The 20,047-nt window shown below is 53.4% G+C and overlaps 1 protein-coding gene across 1 annotated transcript in view; it reads right to left on the reverse strand.

Annotated features, from left to right (window-relative positions):
- ESYT3 (extended synaptotagmin 3) overlaps positions 1–20,047 on the reverse strand; it is a 49,710-nt gene that overhangs the window by 16,649 nt on the left and 13,014 nt on the right. Inside the window, exons 2-11 of the mRNA XM_025881657.2 lie at positions 14,852–14,893; positions 12,777–12,911; positions 9,448–9,524; positions 7,654–7,720; positions 6,923–7,012; positions 6,330–6,385; positions 4,726–4,846; positions 2,410–2,580; positions 1,674–1,756; positions 36–84 (exon numbers count right to left, since the gene is read on the reverse strand). Of these exons, the coding sequence (XP_025737442.1) occupies positions 36–84; positions 1,674–1,756; positions 2,410–2,580; positions 4,726–4,846; positions 6,330–6,385; positions 6,923–7,012; positions 7,654–7,720; positions 9,448–9,524; positions 12,777–12,911; positions 14,852–14,893 (891 nt within the window). The remainder of the gene's footprint in view (positions 1–35; positions 85–1,673; positions 1,757–2,409; positions 2,581–4,725; positions 4,847–6,329; positions 6,386–6,922; positions 7,013–7,653; positions 7,721–9,447; positions 9,525–12,776; positions 12,912–14,851; positions 14,894–20,047) is intronic.

The raw sequence follows: 20,047 nt of genomic DNA on the forward strand, positions 1-20,047 counted from the left end.
GTCCACAGGGAGGGGGTTACAGGCACCGTCTTTACCTCATCCACCACTCTGTTCGCCATGACATCCCCGAGGCAGATCTGCAGGCTGGAACACAGAGGGAGTCAGCTCGGCTCCAATGAGGCAAGAAGCCGCAGAGGTGAGTGCGGCCCTCATGGCAGGGGAGCTTATTCAGCCCAAGGAACCCATGGTAGACCACTTGCAACTCAAACAAATGAAGGACTGTCTGACCATCAGGGCTGCTGCCTGGGCAGGCAGGTGGCTCCGTTCCCCAGAGGAGAATGAGCAGACACTGGACACACTGGATCTGGATTTCTCGGTGATGGTGCTACTGGTGTTTTGAATGGCATGATTCTTCATTGTGCAGAACTGCCCATGCATTGCAGGAATTTAGCTCCCCTGTCCTGTGCCCTCTAAATGCCAGCGGCACCACCTCCCACAGTCATTGTAACAACCCCAGATGCCCTCCGAGGGTAAGTGTAGTTGGCTTGCGTGTGTTGGCATGTTCACAGCGTGCCTCCACCTGCCCGACCCAGGCCCAAGCGGGAGCTCCCGACAGCCGGCGGGGAGACCATGTAGCCGTTAGAAATGTGCTTGAGCTCAGAACACACTCGAAATCAGTCCCAACACCAACTACAAGCCACACTTCTAATTGCAACAATACAAAAACTGCAGCTTTTTCCATTAAGATGAAAAGAAAAATAACATCTGGTGGTGAGCTGTTTCTTAGGCTGTCAGATCATGCCCCTCCCACTTTGCTTTGTTTCTGCTTTTACAATTACATGTTCGTGGAAACAAGCTAAACAATACAGCGGTGTGAAAATTTGGGTAAAACACTCTTCTGCCTCCTCATCCCAACCCCCTGACATGAGCAGTGTGAACAGCCTGCTGTGCAGCTTCCACGCCCTTCTTGGTGCTCACACACACACTAGAGGGTCCTCCCTGGAGAAATGAATCAGACTGCACAAGCCACTTCCAGCTGCTTTCTCCCCCATACTGGCGTCCTCCACATCAATACACAGAGATCCTACTACTCATCATTTTTAAAAGCTGCAGAATATTCTATAGTTTGGCAATGGCAAACTTATTCACATATTCAGCCAGTATCCTCTGAGGCTGGACAATTCATGTTTCGCCACCACAGTTCTGCTCATTGCAGAGCGTTTCAGGTATAATGCTTTTACTTTACAGGAGATTCCTGGAAGTGGGGCTAACGGGCCAAAAGACATGTAAATTTGAAATTTCTATAGCCAGCCCCAGCATGCATAGCCATTTCAGTCCTCCCACAGCCCTGAGTTTGGGTTCTGCCCCAGAGCAAGTGGCCAGGGCTCCTTGGCACTGGGGACCTGCCCATCCATGCCAGCTTGCTCCTACGACTGCTCCAGATGGGGATTCTGGGCGCATCATCATTGGGAGTGCAGGAAGCAGAGCCCACGGTCCACAAACCTTGGGGTCTTCGGTATCCCCAAAGCCCCGCTCAGGGCTGGGCACTCCGGAGACTTCTAGAAAGGAGGTTAGCGGCAGGAACGTGGAACAACGGAGCCAGTTGCCTAACACAGTCACTGTGTCAGAGTAACGAAGCCAGGGGTGCAGGTCACTGAGTGGTGGAAGCTGGGCTGCTGTGTCCCAAGGCCCAGCCCAATGCCCTCGGGGCCCCGCTCAGCCCTCCTCCTCACCTGCCCAGGAAGTCGTCCCTGTCGGGATCCTCGTCATACAGGTCCACCTCCAGGTCCTGCCCAGGGACTTCATACACTATAAACTGGAAGGAGAGACAGGTGACTTGGTCTGCAGGCCACAACGGCTGATGAAGCAGGCCTCGAGCATGACCCAAGGGGAGCCAAATTCCAGCTCTGCCACCTGCCAGTTCAGAGCCCTGGGCAGGTTCCTGCCTTCCGGTGCCTTTGGAGAACCCCACCTCTAAGAAGAGAGTGATGCCCTCTGGCAGGACAGGGAGGATTAGCGTGGGTGCTCAGGGGACAGTGGCTGCTGGGTGTTCTGAACTGAGCTCAAAGCTTCTGGAGTGCTAAACAGGCTGTGGGTACTACTCTTCAAGTGGTAGCGATTGTGGGTGAATTTAAGGGAGAACTTTAAGCTCCTGGCATCAGGCTCTGGCAGGGGAGGTTGAGAGGATTTGGGCAGAACTGACTCTGAGGTTCTGTTCTGTCTTATACTCCGGTTTGAAAAATTCCAACAAAGCTGACTGGTGGGGAAGGGAGGTGGGAATGCACCTATGAGCTGTCCCTCCAACAGGGCCATATTAGCCCCTCTCTGGAAGCCTGGTGGATGTGGGAACTAGGCCCATGCCTTGGGCCCAGTGTTGCCCCATGGGTATGTGAGGCCCTCCCTTGTTTGGACCCAGCATGACCCAGCATGGAGCCTGAAGGGCATCAGAAGAAGCCAGGAGACCCTCACCTCAAATACCTCATTCCAGGTGGGGTTCAGGTTCTTGTAGATGGTCCTACTCCGGAAATGCTGTAGGCCAATGCTCATCTTGGCGTAGGGGTCTGACTTGCCTCGGACCCCTAGGAAGCTGTCCTTCTGAGCCAGCTGCTCCGCCTCCAGCAAGTGGACCCTGAGCACTCCCTGGAAAATGCCCCAGCCCAGGGCTCACAGCCGCTTTCTGGGCTGTGGCAGTCCTCCAGGCCCGCAGCATCGGGGCTGAAGCCATCAGACATCACCCCAGGCCCACCTCACTTTCTCCATGTCTAGATGGGAGACAGAACCAGCTACGGCAGTGTCCCCGCCAAAGCCATACAGCAAGTGATGTCAGGGCCCAGGGCTCTGTCCGCTGCATCACGACACCCTGCCCACCGTCCGGGCCCTCCCGACCTTGCTCGCCTCCAACCTGCCATGGGACTGGCTTGTTCGACTGCAGCCGTTTCCTCTTGTGTCAACAACCACCATCCGAGGAGGTTTCCTCCTGTACTCCCTGCCCTCTCTCTAACCTGCATGTAGAGCAAGTTCTAGTCATTTCTTTCTGACAGCCAGGGGTACACACCCGTATACCCGTATGGGTACTGCCTGCTGTGGGCAGTGGGTCCCTGTGCTCATAAAGGCCCCGCACTGACTCCGCACCCCCCCAGCTTTGTCCTAAGGCAGAAGAGAGCACAAGAATTAGGAAACCCACTTCATGGGGCCAGTAAGGGCTCCTGCCTGGAACTGTTTAAAGTATCAGTAGATACATGTACACTTATCATGGTAAGCGGCTGAGGAATTGGCGGAATTGCTGAATTGCTGGATCACTTCACTATATACCTGCAACTAATCTAACACTGTATGTTAACCATACTGGAATGAAAGTGAAAAAAAAAATCAGTAGATACACACTCATTTACCCTTTGACCCAGCAATCCCACTTCCAGCTCTAAGAGGATACTGGTAAAAATATAAAAAGACATGTACGAGGCTATTCATGACAGCACTATCGGTAATTGTGAAAGGACCGACACAACTCACTGTCGCTCGGAACTAGCTCGGTAACAGCCACTCACACCACGGGGCACGGTGCGGCTGCAGGAGGAAGGGCTCTGCGCTGTCACTGAGGGGCGCCCAGGACATAGGGAGCGACAAAAGCAAGGTGGAGAAAACTGTAGTTCACTGCCATCCATCAGAGAAGGGGAACGTGAACATAATTAGATATGCACACAACTGTACGTGCATCTGCTCATATTAGAAAATAAATAAGGAACAGTGGAAGGATAAACCATCACTTATAGGAGGAGGGTGGAGGTTAGGTGGAGAGAACAAGGGACAGAAGCCAGACTCCTTAAAACAGAATTTGTTTTTTATATTGGATTTTGGAAGCTTGCAAATATTTTGCATGATGGTAAAAGGAAGTTACGGTCAAAATTAAGCCCTAAAAATAGAAAATGGAATGAAACAAATCAGTGTAAATATTCATGGCCAGTCGTCACAAACACACAGAAGTATTCCAAGTGGGTTTAAATCATAGCCACTTGCCAGTACACCTTGGGCATATATCCCAAGGACAGACTGTTTTCAGTAATGGTGATGCAGGTGATGGTATTGAGCTGTTACTCTGAGACTGCCACACACAGTGTGGGATGAAGCCCACGTGTCACCATGGGAAGGCTGTGAGGACGCATGCGCTGCCTCCCTGGCCAGCCCGGGCCTCTCCTGGGTGCAGCTGGAGCAGGCTGATACCTCATACCTGGCACAGATGGTGCATTGGGCACGTACCCCTCTCCTGAGCCCTGACCGCCTGTCCTGAAGGGCACCTTCTGTAGGGAGGCCGTGTGTCTGTGCTCAGAGGCCTCCCAAGCGGGGCCCAGGATAGAGGGGGCAGCAGGGCTGAGCACACAAGAAAGCCCCACGTCCCGGGCTGACTGAATATTCTCCCCAATTTATCCCAGGGATCCTTTCCACCCCCAAATGATGGAGTCCAGGGAGCCTCATGTTCCTGAAGGGAGGACAGGAGTCTCCTGGAGTTTCCTAGGGGCAGGGGTGACTACCCAAAGTCCCCAACCCAGGCGGTAGAGGGGGGGCCAGGATCCAGGAAGGAACGCCACCTGGGCTCTGCCCCTCCTTAGATGGGTGGCTTTGGGCAAGCCAGTCAACCTTCCCAAGACTCCGTCTTCACCCAATAAAATGAGGGTGCCACGCTCCCACAGGACAGAGACAATCGTCATGTGAGAATGCCTTCCCTCCGCCAGCCTGTGTGTCCCTCGGTCCCGGGCCCAGTGCTCTGTGGCCAGTGCGGGTACTCACACAGGGCAGAGGGAAGAGCAGGTTGGTCACATCCAGCCCCCTCTTCACAGGCACAGTCACACGGTTGGGCAGCACCAGGTGGGCGGCAATGAGGTCCTCCAGCAGGCTGTCTGACACCTCACTGGGGGCAGTGGGCACGGCCAGCTGTGGAGGGGTGGCACTACCTTCCCCAGGTCACCTGCCCCTCCAGCCAGCCCCAGAACCGGAACCAGGAGCAGAGCTTGGTGGGTGGGGTGGGCCCTGCCCGGGAGAGAACAGCCCTGACTCCAGCCTGCCTGGCCTGGGGGGATGTGGGGCATACATTTTGACAGCCCCGGGCCACCCTCTTCCTCATCTTGCTTTGTTCTCTGAGGCAGCACAGTGGGTAGCTAAGAGGGGTGACCTGGAGCCTGTGTGCCAATCTCGGCTCCATGACCCATGAGCTGTGTGACGTTGGGTAAGTTGCTAACTTCTCTGGACCTCTTCCCTCATCTCTAAACTGAGGATATTAATACTACCTCCCAGGGTTGGTACGAGGAGTAGTTAAAACACATCAAGTGCAGAGAACAGCGCCTGGTGCACAGTAAGTGCTAGCTAAGGGTTTGCTCCCGTGGCCCTTCTACTCCCGGACATCCCATCAGAATTCCCTGTCTACTGCCGGACTCCATCTCCCCAGGAGAGGGGCAGGGATGGTGCCGAGAACAGGACTAGCACGCAGCAGGTACTCAGTAAACATCTGCTGAACGCACTGTGCCACTGGAGTCTCTGACTCCAGGGGGCCAAGATCAGTGGGAGCATCCGTGGTGAGGGGGCCAGTGGTCCTTCCTGCAGGCAGGGGACGTGCCTGAGCCTGGTAAGCCCCAGCTTGCCCTGGTCAGTCCGACTGTCCCGCCCTCGTGGGGACATGTGTCCACATGAGGTCGGAGCCCTCCTCTGCTCCTCTCGGGGGGGCAGCGGCCCCCACAGCCAGTCCCAGGAATGTGGAATTTCCCGGACCAGCTTCTCTTCACTGGCCTCTGCTGGGACAGCAGCCCCCTGCGACCATGGCTGGGGGCGGGGGGGCCTTGTGGGCATCTCACCACACCCTTGGGTCGGGGAGGGGATGGGGTGCAGCTGAAGGGAGTGTGTGTCCACCCCACTGTGTCACCGCACACACCTAAGTGTCCTCCCAGGACCACAACACAGAAGGAGAAGGCTCCCCTTTCACGGAGGGAGAGCCCAGAGGGGTAAAGTAAATTGTCTGAAATCACACAGCGCTGAGTGACCGAGCCAGGACCCTGGTCTGGCTGGGTGTGGTTCCAGAGCCTGTGCTCTCAGTAGCCCCCATGGCCTCCCCCAGGACAGCTCATCTGGCCAGTGCGTGCCCGGGCATTTGGGGGGGTGGGTGTGTGTTCCGGGTGCAGTGCCTGCCCACAGAGGCCAAGCAACACTGTTAGCCTTCCGCTCCCTCTCCAGACACACCTCCCCTCTTCCCGCCAGAGCAGGGACAGCTTGGTGCAAGCGCCACTCCTCCCGCGGGGCCCCGGGCAGGAGGGCACAGCCGCTGTGCCGCGCCAGTCACGGGCCGCCCAGCCGTGGAGGGCCCCACTCCGGCGTCCGCCCGGCAGCTCCTGCGGCGCACTTACTTGATTCCTGGCGCATCCAACAGGTTGGTCAGGCCTGTCCAGTTGATCTGCAGATGCTGCAGGGGCAGAGGGAGGCTGTTAGACTGGAAGAAGCCAGAAGCCCAAGGCTGAGGTCCCTCTGCCAAGTCCCTGGCACCCACCAGCATGGAGAACATAGCCGGCTGCGGGGGGGGGGGCACCTCCAACAGGGGTGTCAGGCAGGTGAGGGCACCCCTCAGCCTTACGCAGGCCTCGGCTTGGGATGCCCGGGGCTGCCAGGCCTGCCGCCTCCCTGCCAGGACCAGCCAGGAGTGGAGCAGTGCACAGGGCCACAGGCCGGCCTGGACTAAGAGGTCTGAGAGACACACTCCTGTCCACCTCGGACCCTCTGTGTGACCCGGGCAAGCCGCTCCTGCGAGCTGCTTCCTGCTCTCGGGGAGAGCAGGGCCGAGCCCCTCAGGCTGCCTCAGACGCGGGACACGAGGAGTGTGGAGTGCCCGGGTCTAGGCTGGTTTCGGCAGCTCCGTCCTTGGACTCACATTAGCACCTGGGGCCCAGCAGGCGAGTGCTTACTCACAGGGAAACACGGGCCTGTGTCCCTCCGCAGGACCTACCGGCTTTTGGAGGAAGAACACAGTCACGGCTCCCACAAAGGGCTTGTCCACCAGGAGGGGCTCCAGGATGACCCGCAGCGTGCCCTGCAACTGGAGGGGTATGGAGGGCGCAAACAGGACCTCAGCCTCCCTTCTCCCTGCACCTGCCGTGCTCATGCCCATGCTGCCCCCAAATGTCAGGGCCACCTGCTGTGGCAACAGGAACCACACACGGGGGACAGAAACCTGCACAGGGCTGCTACCCCTCTGCTGGTGACCAGGGGCCGTGGGCTAGCCACCACTGCTGTCCACAGGTGCGCTGGGCCTGAGGGGCCTGCAGCCTTGCCCCCATCTCCGGCCAGCCCAGCCAGCAGGGCCCCCGCGCCGGTACTCCTCCTCTGCCACAGGCTCTTTACCCCTTCCTTGATCCACACCCTGTTTCTAAGCACGGCTTCTGCATTACTCCATAAGCAGAACCTCGCCCTTCCCTGGGCAGCTCATGTCTCCCTGGGGGGACTTGAACAAACAGAGGCAGGTGTGGGGCCCCGGGGCCAAGCAGAAGGTTGGTAAAGCCCAGTCACCACTTTCCGGGCCTGCGACCTCCGGCCTGGAGCCCCTTGATCATTATCAGCCTGTGTGTGGTGTCCTCACCTTTTCTGCAGCCCGCTCCAGTGAGAGCCGGCTTCCCCCTGCCCAGCTTCCCACCCCAGGGGCAGGAAGGGTGGGGGGCAATGCCGCCAGGTTCCACGCACCTGAATCCCGCTCACACCAGCCTGTATCTTCTGCAGCTCCACACTGATCTCACAGTCCCCAATGTAGCTGAAAGTGGGGAGGGAGAAGGAAGGCCGGGAGGAAGGGCAGGTCCACCGCTCAGAGAGACCAGGAAACTTGCCCAGGGCCACACAGCCCGGGCTCAGGCAGCCAGCCACCAGGCCTGAGCCCTGCATCACCTGGCTTTGGCCTCCTCAAAGCCACAGCCTCTCTCAGCTCTGCAGCAACACTGACCTAGGCCCAGGCCTGGGAGGCAGCCCCCAGGTCCCTGTACCCAGGGGCCCCATGCACATCCTCTGCCCACAAGGTCAGTGACTCTGGGCACCACTTTGCCCCACGACAGCCCACAGATGTGAAGGAGGGGCTCCTGATGAACATACCACCCACCCCTCTGCTGCTGCTCTGCACCGACCCTGTCTCTGCTTAGGTCTCTTCCCTGGGGACACAGGAACCTGAGTCTAGCTGGCGGCTCTTACCAAGCGATGGGCACAGGGAGCACAGAATGGGTGCCTTTGAGGGTAAAGATCCTGAGACCCCGTCAAAGGACTGAAGGAGAAGACGAAGAGGAGAGAGGGGGCAGCCTTCAAATATGTGCAGGACAGGTGGAGGGGCTGGACGTCACAGAAACGCTGGGTACCCTCTGGAAGGGGGGCAACCTAGGGACCCCAGGGGCTGCCTGAGCTGGCTGAGAAGCTAAGTGGGTGCCAGGTGACGCTGGCGGTTCTGGTGGCAGAGCCTTGGGGCCAGGAGTGCCCAATAGCCATCATCATCCCAACACGTCCCCCAAGTGGGGATGGGTGTTCCCAGAGTGGGCTCCGATCTACCCAATATGCTCTCAGCGCCAGCCTCTGGGCTAAGGACAGGAAATGAGACGCTGGAGAGGAATGCAACGTTCTGGAACTTTCACAGTTGATTCTTGGTCCTTTCATTTTTTTAAGATTGATTTATTTTAGAGAGAGAGCACGAGTGAGTGCATGAGCGGAAGGGCAGAGGAAGAGAATCTTCAAGCAGAGTCCCCACTGAGCGCAGAGCTGGACCCCAACACCTGTGAGATCATAACCTGAGCCGAAACAGAGCCGGATGCTCAACCGACTAAGCCACCCACGCACCCCTAATCCTTGGTCCTTTAAAGCACAATTAAAAGCTCACCACCTCCAGGAAGACTTCCTAGACTAAATGTCCCTTCTCTCAGACTCAAGCCTGCTACAAACATCTTTCAAAAGAGGTACCTTTGCCCAACCCACCGAACCAGTCACTCCTGTATCTTTGCATCCTTGTTTCCCTTAGGCTCCAGAGTCCGGCTCTCCCACAGATCTCTCCCAGCCTGTGCTCAGAGCTCCCTGGGCCTTACCACAAGTCCCCACATCTTCTTGTCGTACTTGCTCCCTCTTTCTCCATCCTCTTTAAGGCAGCTGGTCTGAGCCTCCAGGTGACTAGCCCTGACCTCCAAGAAAGCTCTGCGGCCTGGGCCTTGGGACCCAGAGCCTGCCTGGTGCCTAGTCTGATGGGAGAAGCGAGGCCTGGGCTGAGGGGTCAAACAGAAGCGGCTTCCCTGGGACTATCCATTCTCCTGATACTCTTCCCGTCCCAAGCAGGGACCTTGTGCTCCAGCCCAGGGCGGTGGCGGGGGGCGGGGGGGGGAATGGGGGGGTGCTGTGAGGTGCTTTCCCACCCAAATTAGAATGTTAACTACACTACTCCATCTTCAAACTGGCTGTTCTCCCACGGTGTTCCTCTGTCCCCTGCACCTGGCCCGCGCAGGCAAGGGGGCTCACCATATCTGCAGGTCCAGGACCACCCGTCTTCGGTTGCGCTGGTTAGTGTGCGCCTTGACCCCATTGACGCGGGGGCCCTGGAAGAGAGGCGAGAGGGCTAGGTCAAAGGAGACCTCGCAGCAAGGGATGGCTGCTGGCCCCCTGCCCAGCACTGGCTTTGTCCACAACAACGTGACCACTACACTCCTGGGATGCGGCACAAACACAGAAATTCACACTGTGGCCCGTCTGTCCTTGGACCTATGACACCTCCCCTCCCTAGGATATGCAACCTTCCTTCTCTCTCTCCTACCACAGATGTTACATTCACAGAGCACCTGCTCCATGCCAGGCATTAGCCTGGGGAGAAGGTAAGGAGCAAGACAGGCTGAGCCTGCCCTCATGGGTTGGAAGCCCAGCAGAGGAAACAGTGGTGGGGGCAGGGTGTGATGAGCTGCAGCCTCTGCTGTCACATGGGGATCAGGGGACTTCAGGAGTGCCTTCCTTCGGGAGACCGAGGGTAGTGGATGCTTTTGGAGGAGGTGGCGTTTAAATAGTTCTGGCATATGAGTAGGAGTTGGCCCCCCAAGGGCAAGAGAGAAGAAGGCAGGGATCTGACCCTAGAAGTTCAAGTGTCCCACACCACGGCCGTGGTCCCCTAGCCTCTGGGGCCGAGGGCTGAGCTCCTAAGTAATCTCCCCCACTCCACTCCTCTTTTTGCCTCCTGTCAGGGGGCTAGTGGGCATTGGAGTGGGCTCTGATTATTAAGAATAAAAAAAAGTATCGTTTGAATTTGAGTTATATGCATGATGAACTAGTTAGGGGTGAAGTTTACTCATTCTGCAATCTAGTTTAAAATGCATTAAAAAAAAGTGAGGAGGAAAAGAAGATGTGTGGATATGTGCTAAAGCAAATATAACAAAAGGTTAGCATACGATCCAGAGGGTCCACTGCATAATACTCTGTTTTCTGTATGTTTGAGATTTTTCACAATGAAACGGAGAAAAAAAATTAATCAGTCATACTAGAGGAGATTCCATTATCTTTCTATTCTCTCTTTAGAAAGTGACATTTACAGGGCACCGGGGTGGCTCAGTAAGTTAAGCGTTTGCCTTCGGCTCAGGTCATGATCCCAGGGTCCTGGGATCGAGTCCCACGTTGGGCTCCCTGCTCAGTGGGGAGGCTGCTTCTCCCTCTCCCTCTGTGCTCCCTCTCTCTCTCTCAAGTAAAAAAATAAAGTCTTAAAAAAAGAGAAAGTGACGTTTACAAATGCACTGTCACATAAAAAGCTTATCAAAGAGTATGGAGCCAAAAATGCAAGGCGAAAGGTATTATAGGGGGCGCCTGGGTGGCTCAGTTGGTTAAGCGTCTGCCTTCGGCTCAGGTCATGATCCCGGGGTCCTGGGATCGAGCCCCGCGTCGGGCTCCCTGCTCAGTGAGGAGCCTGCTTATTCTCTCCTTCTGCCTGCCACTCTGCCTACTTGTGATCTCTCTCTGTGTCAAATAAATAAATAAAATCTTTAAAAAAAAAGGGTATTATAGGGACATCTTGAGCAGTTAATTAAAATCATCACATGGTTTTTCCAGAGTTTGTGATGTGTGTGATATGTCAGCTTTTTTCTTTTTTTAAAGATTTTATTTATTTATTTGACAGAGAGAGAGACATAGCGAGAGAGGGAACACAAGCAGGGGGAGTGGGAGAGGGAGCAGCGGGCTTCCCGCTGAGCAGGGAGCCTGATGCGGGGCTTGATCCCAGGACCCTGGGATCCCGACCTGAGCCGAAGGCAGACGCTTAACGACTGAGCCACCCAGGCGCCAAAATATGTCAGCTTTTTAAAGTGTTTAATTTGCTGTGGTTTCCTATTCTTTCTCATATTTATTTAATATTCATTTTTGTCCTGATTTTACATTTTAAATTTTATGTCCTTTTTTTTAAGAGTGTCCTCCAAATCATAGGCACTTCAGGCTGCATGGCACCTGGCTCCACCCTGGCCTCCAGGGCCTGGATGGTAAAGACCCAGAAAAGCCAGCGGAAGCCTGGGAGGAGAGTGGGGCACTGTAAGGGACCTCCTGCAGCCTGGAGTCACTGCTGGGCCTGCTTCTGCTGTGGCGAGGGATGGCTTCCCAACAGCACCACATCCCACAGGCATCGGGCTCTTCTCTAAACACAGCAGTCTGCTGAATCCTCCAAATGCCGGCTCAGACATCACTCACTCCCGTCAGTCTTCCCGGACGACCACAGCCCCCAACACCCCTCCACTCCTGAGTTCGAGCATTCCTGCACGGAGGAGTACACAGCCGTGTGGTGGCCCACCAGTTTGTGTGTCTGTCTCCATAACAGGACAGGGACCTTCCCAAAGGCAGGGGCACAGTCACACCCATTTCTGTCTACGGTGCCTCTGCACACAGCCATGTTCCGTGAGTCGACACGAATGAAGCAGGGAATGAACAAAGGAACTAACAGATGCGGGACAAACGAGTCCTGGCTGAGTCTGAGAGGCACAGACCAGAATCTCCATGGGTCTGGCAGGCCCACTGCCCTCCCTACTCAGGCGGCTAGCGGGGCAGGCTGGCCTGCGCTCTGACACCTGCCTGTCCCGCAGCAGACCAGATGCCAATGTGTCTGGTTTACCAAGGGACGGACATCAGGCAGTCCTGTGCCCACGGGATGCAGTTCTTTTTAAGTAAACCCTACGCCCAACGTGGGGCTCAAACTCACAATCCCTAGATCAAGAGTCACATGCTCTACTGATGGAGCCAAATGACAAAAATAAGACTCATATCAATGGGGCACTTTGGGACAGCAGAAGTGGGGCAAGAAGCCGTCAAGAATAGGGACATGATGTTGGGTATGTCAAACGCAAACCTCTTCTAGCCTGAGTCACCTATTAGCTTCGCAGAAGTAGTGTGAGGCTTGTGACCCTAACTGACAGAACCGATCAACTGGTGGAGAACTGTCCCCTGCTTTGAGGCACTGCCCCCCTCCCCGGGGGGTGTGTTCTTCCTCGCTGAGGCCTTAGCAAGCATGACTTGTACATTTTCGTATCTGGCTGGCTTCTACTGCATGGCACGTTTTCAAATTTTGGCTCAAGAGAAGTGGACTCATTTCCCACCTTTCCTTTTTGTTCTCTCTGAGCCAGGCTTCCTTTGAACCTGCAGAGATGTTGGTGCTGGGACGCGGGGGTGCAGGGTCTACACTGAGGCTGAGAGGCTGAAAAGTGCAGGTGGGGGTGGCATCCCCAGGGAGCTCCCTTGGGCTATTTTCAGTCAGGTGAGTGACCTGAGGCAGGGTCTGGGACAGAGAAAAGACTCCATGGTAGACAGACTGCCCCTCCTGAGACATCACCCACCTTTTGTCCAAAGTAGAGCTTGGTGAAGGTGAAGGTCCTCAGGTGGATGCTCTTCTCCCGGATCTTGGGCTCGAGTTTCTCCCGGAACTTGTTTTCCATGATCATGCTCAGGTAGGGCCAGGTCTGACAGATGATCTGTGGCAACAAGAGGAGGCTCTTGGCGGTCAGGTCTGTTTCCCCCACCCAAGACCCAGGGCTGCCCAGGACAACCCAACCCAGGGCTGGGGGTCCCGTGGCCCTTATGCTGCAGCACCCACAGGCCTGCTTGCCCAGCCATCTCCCCCGCATCCGTTCATGTGTCCATCAAACATTGCATAACTACAGCAGTGGTTCTCACAGGTGCCCAGGCAGTGGGACCCCAAGATTTGGTGCTGTTTTGCAGAGTACCATGAAATAGTCACTAAACTTAGTATTATGAAACTTATGATTCTGTGCTAAAACAGAAGCTATCAGAGTCGACACTGTGGTATAATCAAGAAGTAGCAGGTACCAGAGGCGTAAGGAAAAGAAATCACAGAAAACAAAGTTAGACTGCTTCCTGTGGATTTAACTTATTCTAGCAATCAGAAAAGGCCGCCTTTGGCTGATCTCTGCAGCAGAGCGACTCATGGCCCAGGTCTGGGAAGCAAGGGAGGGCAGGGCGCGGGGGAGGGGGAGGGTACTGGGGAGGGCGCCAGGGAGGGGTGGGGAGGGTGCCAGGGACGGGTAGGAAAGGAGCAGCAGTGGCAGACATGTTCTTTCTGGGCCAAAGGCTTCGCCCTCCTCCTCCTCCTGGACGTGGGTCATAGTTTACAGATGTACCTTGCGCTCCCCAGACCCATCATCAGAGGAGGCTCAGGCAGTGAGGTTTCAGGGCTCTACTGCCCCCAACTCTCTCAAGGGCCCCGTCAGGGCTGGTCCCAGCTTCCTGACTCGCTGCTTTGTGGTCTTGAGCACCAAGACCGGACACACGTGGTGCCCCAGTGTGTGGTCTTGTCTACACAGCTGTCTCCCCATCCATGCCCTGAGCTGAGGGCAGGAGGCTCATCGCACCAGTCAGACATCCCCAGCACCTTGTGTGGGGCTCTGTGTGTCAGTGCAAGAAAGAAGGATGGAACACACGAGGGCACCCGTGAACTAGTGGACACACGGGCAGGAAGAACACAGTCTGTCCCAGGGGCCCTGAGCCCTGCATTAATCCACAGAAATCCTTGGAAAGGAGCAGTCCACTTCCTCCAACTTCTGCCAGCAGGCTGGGAACGGTTTTTGATCCACATTGGCAATGACATTTCTGGTAACACGAGACTATCAGCCTTGGCTCAAAAACCATCAGGAAGTCCTTCTTTATGCCTAAACTTAAGTCATTCCTGCTACAGGCTGTTCTAACCAGAACAGAGGCAAGGTCTGTATTAGAAAAAGTCCCAAATCAGGATACTTGAAGGGGTGGGAAGATACTGGAGTCTCCACATCTAGGAGACAGGTTTGGGCTGATCAGCCAGGGGCCAGACTCTGTTCCTCATCTGTAAGAAAGGGCCAGACCAGCAATCACAGAGCTGGGCCCTCCCTGAGGCCTCGGGCGGCAGGGCCCAAGGGAGCTCCCCCCAGGATCTAACAGCAGTCATTCCGACGATGACAGTGTTCCTGACGGCCCGGGCACTGTGGGGCTTTCATTTACCTCATGAATCCTCACAACCTCACAAGGCAGGGACCATAATTATTCCCATGGCACGGATGAGGGAACCGCTCGGAGAGGGAGCAGATGTGGGCTGGCGAAGGGTCGCAGCGGTGGTGGGATACCGCCCGCCCTCCTCTCCCTAGGAAGCCCTGACCTTGGCCTCCTGCAGGGCCGCATTTTTCTCTATCCTTCCCTGTATTTTCTAATATTTCTGCTACCGCCTTGCATTCATTTCACACTAAAAAAAGGTGTGTTTGTTTTTTAAAGAAAGTCATTGGTAACGAGAAGAACCCTGAGGGTAGGAAGGGGGAGCAGGCAAGGTTACTGCCAGCAGGCTTTTGTCCGTGGCCACCTCGCCCGCATCCAGTGTGGGGTCACTCAGCCCAGGAGGCCAGCCCCGCCAGGCCCACCTCAGCCTTACCTTGTTGGCCCACTCGACCCGCTCCACATCCGGGAAGTGGATCTAGGGAACAGAAGCCCCGAGGGAAAGTTAGACTCAGCACCTGGCCGCCCCTGGAGACCAGGCGCACGCAGCCCGGGGTTCCTGCTCCCACCCCACGTGCGCCGCTGCTCTTCCTCCCCGCCCCCTCAGCGCCCGCTGGGCACCGGCCAGCAGACTCAGCCAGCCCTGCCCCGGGGCGCGCAGTCCGGAGAGGCAGGCGGCAAGCCGCCAGACCGCACCAACGTGCGCCCCGAGCCCCGACTGCGCCCGGCCGCCCTCAGGCTGGAAGGGCGGGGCTGGAATCCCCTCGTTTAGCTTATGCAAATAAGCCCCGCCTTCCTGGTGGAAACGCAGAACCCCCACCCGGCCCGCTCAGGGTACCACCCATACCACCCGACTTTGCTCCTTGCCACTTCCATCCTCCTTATTCTTTTTTTATTTATTTTTTAAGATTTTTATTTATTTATTTGACAGAGAGAGACATGGCGAGAGAGGGAACACAAGCAGGGGGGAGTGGGAGAGGGAGAAGCAGGCCCCCCACGGAGCAGGGAACCCGATGCAGGGCTCCATCCCAGGACCCTGGGATCATGACCAAGTAATCATGGCCTCTGGAGAAAAATTAGAAAATGTGGGTAAGCAAAAGGAAAGACATTTCATCAGAGAATGCTGAGTGGCAACCACCGTTAACAGATGGATGCATCTCCTTCCAGCCTCTTACAGAAACAAGGATATGTAGTTTTCACAGGAATTGAGGTCAGTGTTTGGTAGTCTGCTTTTTCCACTCAGCAACGAATAGGACTGTGTTGATTCCTAAGGTAATGATTGCCAATTTGAAAGGCTGAAAGGGGGATTATGCTGTTTTCATAGGCAACTGGGGAATGGGAGCACCCCTCCCCAGCAGGCCAGATCCTGGGGTCACAAAGGGGAGCTTCCTTCAGGTCACAGCCCCTAGCCCTGGGTTGGTGTGTGTGTGTGTGGGGGGGTGTTATCCCAAGGAGAAGTGACAATCCTATTGGCTAACCTTTGCATGACCTGATTCTGAGGGTTCTTAACCCCTTCCCTGCCAGAGTCTCAGTCTCTGCCAGTGTCTGCTGAGCTTCTCATAGACCCTCAGCCCAGCCCCCAAGGTTTTCAGGGACAAACAGGTAAGACTGTACTGATGCCTGACACAAAACATGATCAGTAAAATGGTAGCAATGGTCATCTCTGTCACCAAGTCCTCAGAGCACAAGGCCAACTCAGGATCAGATTCATGGTGGGTGTAGGACTCCCAAGGTCAGGAAAGGAAACGTGTCCATGCGTTCACATACCTAGTGCACACCAGGCCTTGGGCTAGCTCTGGGGGTGCCCTGAAGGCCAAACATAGACCCTGGCCTAGGACACTATGCCCAGGAGTATAGAGTAATTTACTTCTTTTAGTTTTCCTTTTTTTTTTTTTAAAGATTTATTGGCGGGGAGGGGCAAATGGAGAGGAGGGGAGAAGACAGAATCTCAGGCAGACTTCCCGCTGAGTGTGGAACCCAATGTGGGGCTCCATCTCATGACCCTGAGATCATGACCTGAGCTGAAATCAAGAGTCAGTGGCTTAACCGACTGAGACACCCAGGCGCCCGTTAGGAGCAGTTTTTAACAGCCTTGAGAAGTCAGAGAAGCCAGTGCTTCTGGGACTCCCGGAACATCAAGCCCTTCTCCCAGCCTCGGTTTCCCCAGTTCTGGACGGTGATCCATACTAACTTGAAGAAGCATCTAATATTCCCAGGTGCTAAAGGAAAATCACTGCCTGGCTCCCCAAGGGAGGGCTGGCCCAGTCCTTAGGAACAGAAGGGAATGATGGGAAAGGGATCTTGGGGGAAGTGGGCAGGAACTAGAGCCAGCCCATCCAGTTCAGCTGGGGAGAAGCAGCCTATTCCCCACACATTCCCTGCTGCTGCCCTGGGTCAGGTAGGAGGCTGGTACCACGCAAATGGAGGGTTGAGACCCTTTCATTGCCCCCTATCACACCGCCCGGCACTAAAGTAACAACTCCTCCATATGGGGCTGAAACCGACATCCCCGTTCCTCTTTGATTGCTCCATTCATCACCATCTTTGACTTCACTCCTTCCAGGCAGCCTTTCCTGATCTCTCAAGTCAGAGATAGGTGTCCCTATTAGGTGTCTGCTGGTTCTCCATCGTGACATTTAATACACCTCATTAGAGCTGCTGGCTCTTACCGCCTGCCTCACTAGACTGGAAGCTCTTGTGGGCTGACTCAGACTTGTTCCCTATTAGTGCCTGTCCCTGGCATATGAATATCTTAATAAATATTTGTGGAATGAATGAATGCATAAATGAATGCAAGTTTCTTGCCTACCAACAGGTCCTAGGCTGGTAAAGGAAGCAGGCAATTAACAGACCATTCCAGTACAGGATCAGTGCCAAGGTGTGGGGAGTGGGACCCTCACAAAGGAGAAAGGTGGGTGATAGCTGGCCTTTCCCTGGCACCTTTGCTCTTCTTCTGCCCAAGCCTGCTGGCTGGACCCCTTCCTCTCCTCCTTCCATCCCAACCACTGTGCTCCCATCCTGCCCCGGGGCACACCTGATGTGTATACCCTTCCACCTCCTACCCCCACCTCTCCAGGGGAGGACCCAGGGGAGGTTCTGCACCCCTGGGAGCTGAGTTCTGATCTCCTGAACCCTGGAAAAGTGATCCATCCTGGCAGGTCCAACCCTGGCCACACTTGGGAGCCAGTCAGACAAAGATTCCTGAGCTGCCTTTCACACCTACTGAATCAGAGTGTTTCCGGGTGGGGCCTTGCAATTTATTTTTAACAAGCTCCTGGCATGATTCTGGAGTTCCGTCAGGGTTGGTTGTGAGGTATCAATGACCAGCCCACCCCTTGCAGTAGAGTGGCCCACACTCACCCTGACCATGTAGATAGCAGCGGAGTATCCAGGGCCCGCACTGTTTTCACAGTCTCTTGGCCAGCCACACTTGTGTTTGAGGCTCCTTGCTAAGAGATTCCTCTAGAGAACAAGTCTGAATGCCCTGATGAGAGCAGCAATTCAGGCCAAGAAAATAAAGAACCATCAAGTCACCCTATTCTGCTTTAGGCACCCTGCCGGCTCTCCTCTGCTTAAATCTCAGCACCTGTCATGACTCCCCAGTGAGCCAAATCAAGAGCCAGGCCACCGTCTCTGTGACTGCTCCAGAGTAAGTCCTGGACCACGGAATGACATCAGAGAGAAAGACACTTAGGGAACAACTACTCAGCCCCAATGCTCCCTCAGTTTGGTGGAGACAAAGGAGTTGTCATTTTTTCCATTATAATTGGCCTTTAAAAAAAAAATCTTTCCCTACTCCAAAATCTCAAAGTTATTCCATGTTTTTATCTGTTGACTTTATATTTTAGCTTTGCACTTAGGTCTTCAATCTGTCTGAAATTGTTTAGAGTGGGTAAGATAGGCATATACTTTCTTTCATATCCAGACTCCCACTAAGGCAATTTTTTAGTATCATATACCAAAAAAAAAAAAAATTTTCCATCCTTCCTTCTGACTTGTGAAGTGACTTTCCTCATATGTCAGCTTCTCATGTCTGGTGTGTTTCTGGACTTGGCATTGAACTCAATAGTCTGACTGCCTGTTTCCTGCCAGTACCACACTGTTCTAATCACTGTGGCTTTTTTTTTTTTTTTTTTTTTGCGGCATGACCCAAGGTAGGGTGATTCCTCTCTGTCTGCTTTTATTTTTCAAACCAATTTAGCTAATAGTGGTTATTTATGCTTGCATATGAATTTTAGAGTCTTGGCCATCTTCCCCCGAAAAATCCTCCTGGGATTTTGATTGTTATACTTTTGAGTTTATACGTTTGTGGAATAATGGATAGCTTTACAATATTAAGTTTTGCATCCATGAACAGAATATTTCCCTTTATTAATTCCCATTTGGTTGCATTCACATTTAAAATCATAAACCTTTTCCATAAAAATCCCATACATTTTTTTTGTTAGATTACTTTGTGGGTTTTACAGTTATTAAAAATGGTATTTCATTTTCTGGGTAACTTTGTCGGAATTTGTTGTTGGTTCTGTTCATTAATTCTCAGAGGTTATTTATATATACTTCTAATCTCCAATAACCTTTTTCTTACCCTTATCCTTCTTGTTTCTCTTAGGTTTGTCTTCATTGGCCAGGCCCTCTCTGGTACTACACCAGGCAGTGGTGATGACAGCAAGCAGGTCTATCTTGTTCCTGACATCAAATGGAAGCTCTTCCATGAAGCATGATTTTCACTGTAGATTTTTAGAGGACAGCCTCTTTGTGATTGAGGAAGTTCTTTTCAATAGCTACATTTCCAAGAGCTTTCATTATAAATGGCTCTTGAACTATATTCAACACTTTTTTAAATCTATTGAGATAATAGTGTTATTTTTCCCTTTGGTCCATTAAGGTGGCCAACTTAACTGATTTCTTTATAAAACAAAACCATCTCTAGTTCTTGGGATAAGCCCCATTTGAAGCAGTACATTTAGTTAGCCCGGTATCTCTTTAGGTTTTATACACTCACAATTCAAAGTGATACCTACAATTTTTGTTCTTGTACAATCCATATCTAGTTTTGGTATAAAGATTTTTACAATAAATTAGAACACTAGTGGGACAGCTTTTCCGTATCCTATTTTCTGAAACAACCTGTAAATAATAGGAATTATCTGATCAGTGAAGTTTAGTGTCTCTTACCTATAAAGCCATCGTAGTCTCAGGCTTTTTGGAGTGGGAAATTACCTTTTCTCTCTTCAGTGGTTAATGGTGTGTATTCAAGGTCTACTTATCTCTTATTGTGGTAATCTGGGCATTTATGTTTTTCTAGAAATGTATCTAGTTCCTCTAGGTTTTCAAATGTATTGATATATATTTGTTTATAATATTTTATTATTTTTAATCTGCTTTATCTGTAGTTATTTCTGCCTTTTTCATCCCAGATTTTATTTTCATCTTTTTCTATTTAATACATCAAGCTTGACAAAGGTTTTGCCCATTGTACTAATCTTTTCAGAGAACTAGCTTTACTTGTTAATAATTTTCTTTCCCCTTTACATTTACATTAAAATTTTTGTTCACTTTCACCCTTATATGTATTATTTCTTTCCCTATTTCTTTGATCTAAATCTGTTGCCCTTTTACATTCTTAGAG

This window comes from Callorhinus ursinus, unplaced genomic scaffold (assembly GCF_003265705.2).
Source record: "Callorhinus ursinus isolate GAN/ISIS: 27379988/994484 unplaced genomic scaffold, GSC_fseal_2.0 scaffold1, whole genome shotgun sequence".
NCBI classification, from domain to species: domain Eukaryota; kingdom Metazoa; phylum Chordata; class Mammalia; order Carnivora; family Otariidae; genus Callorhinus; species Callorhinus ursinus.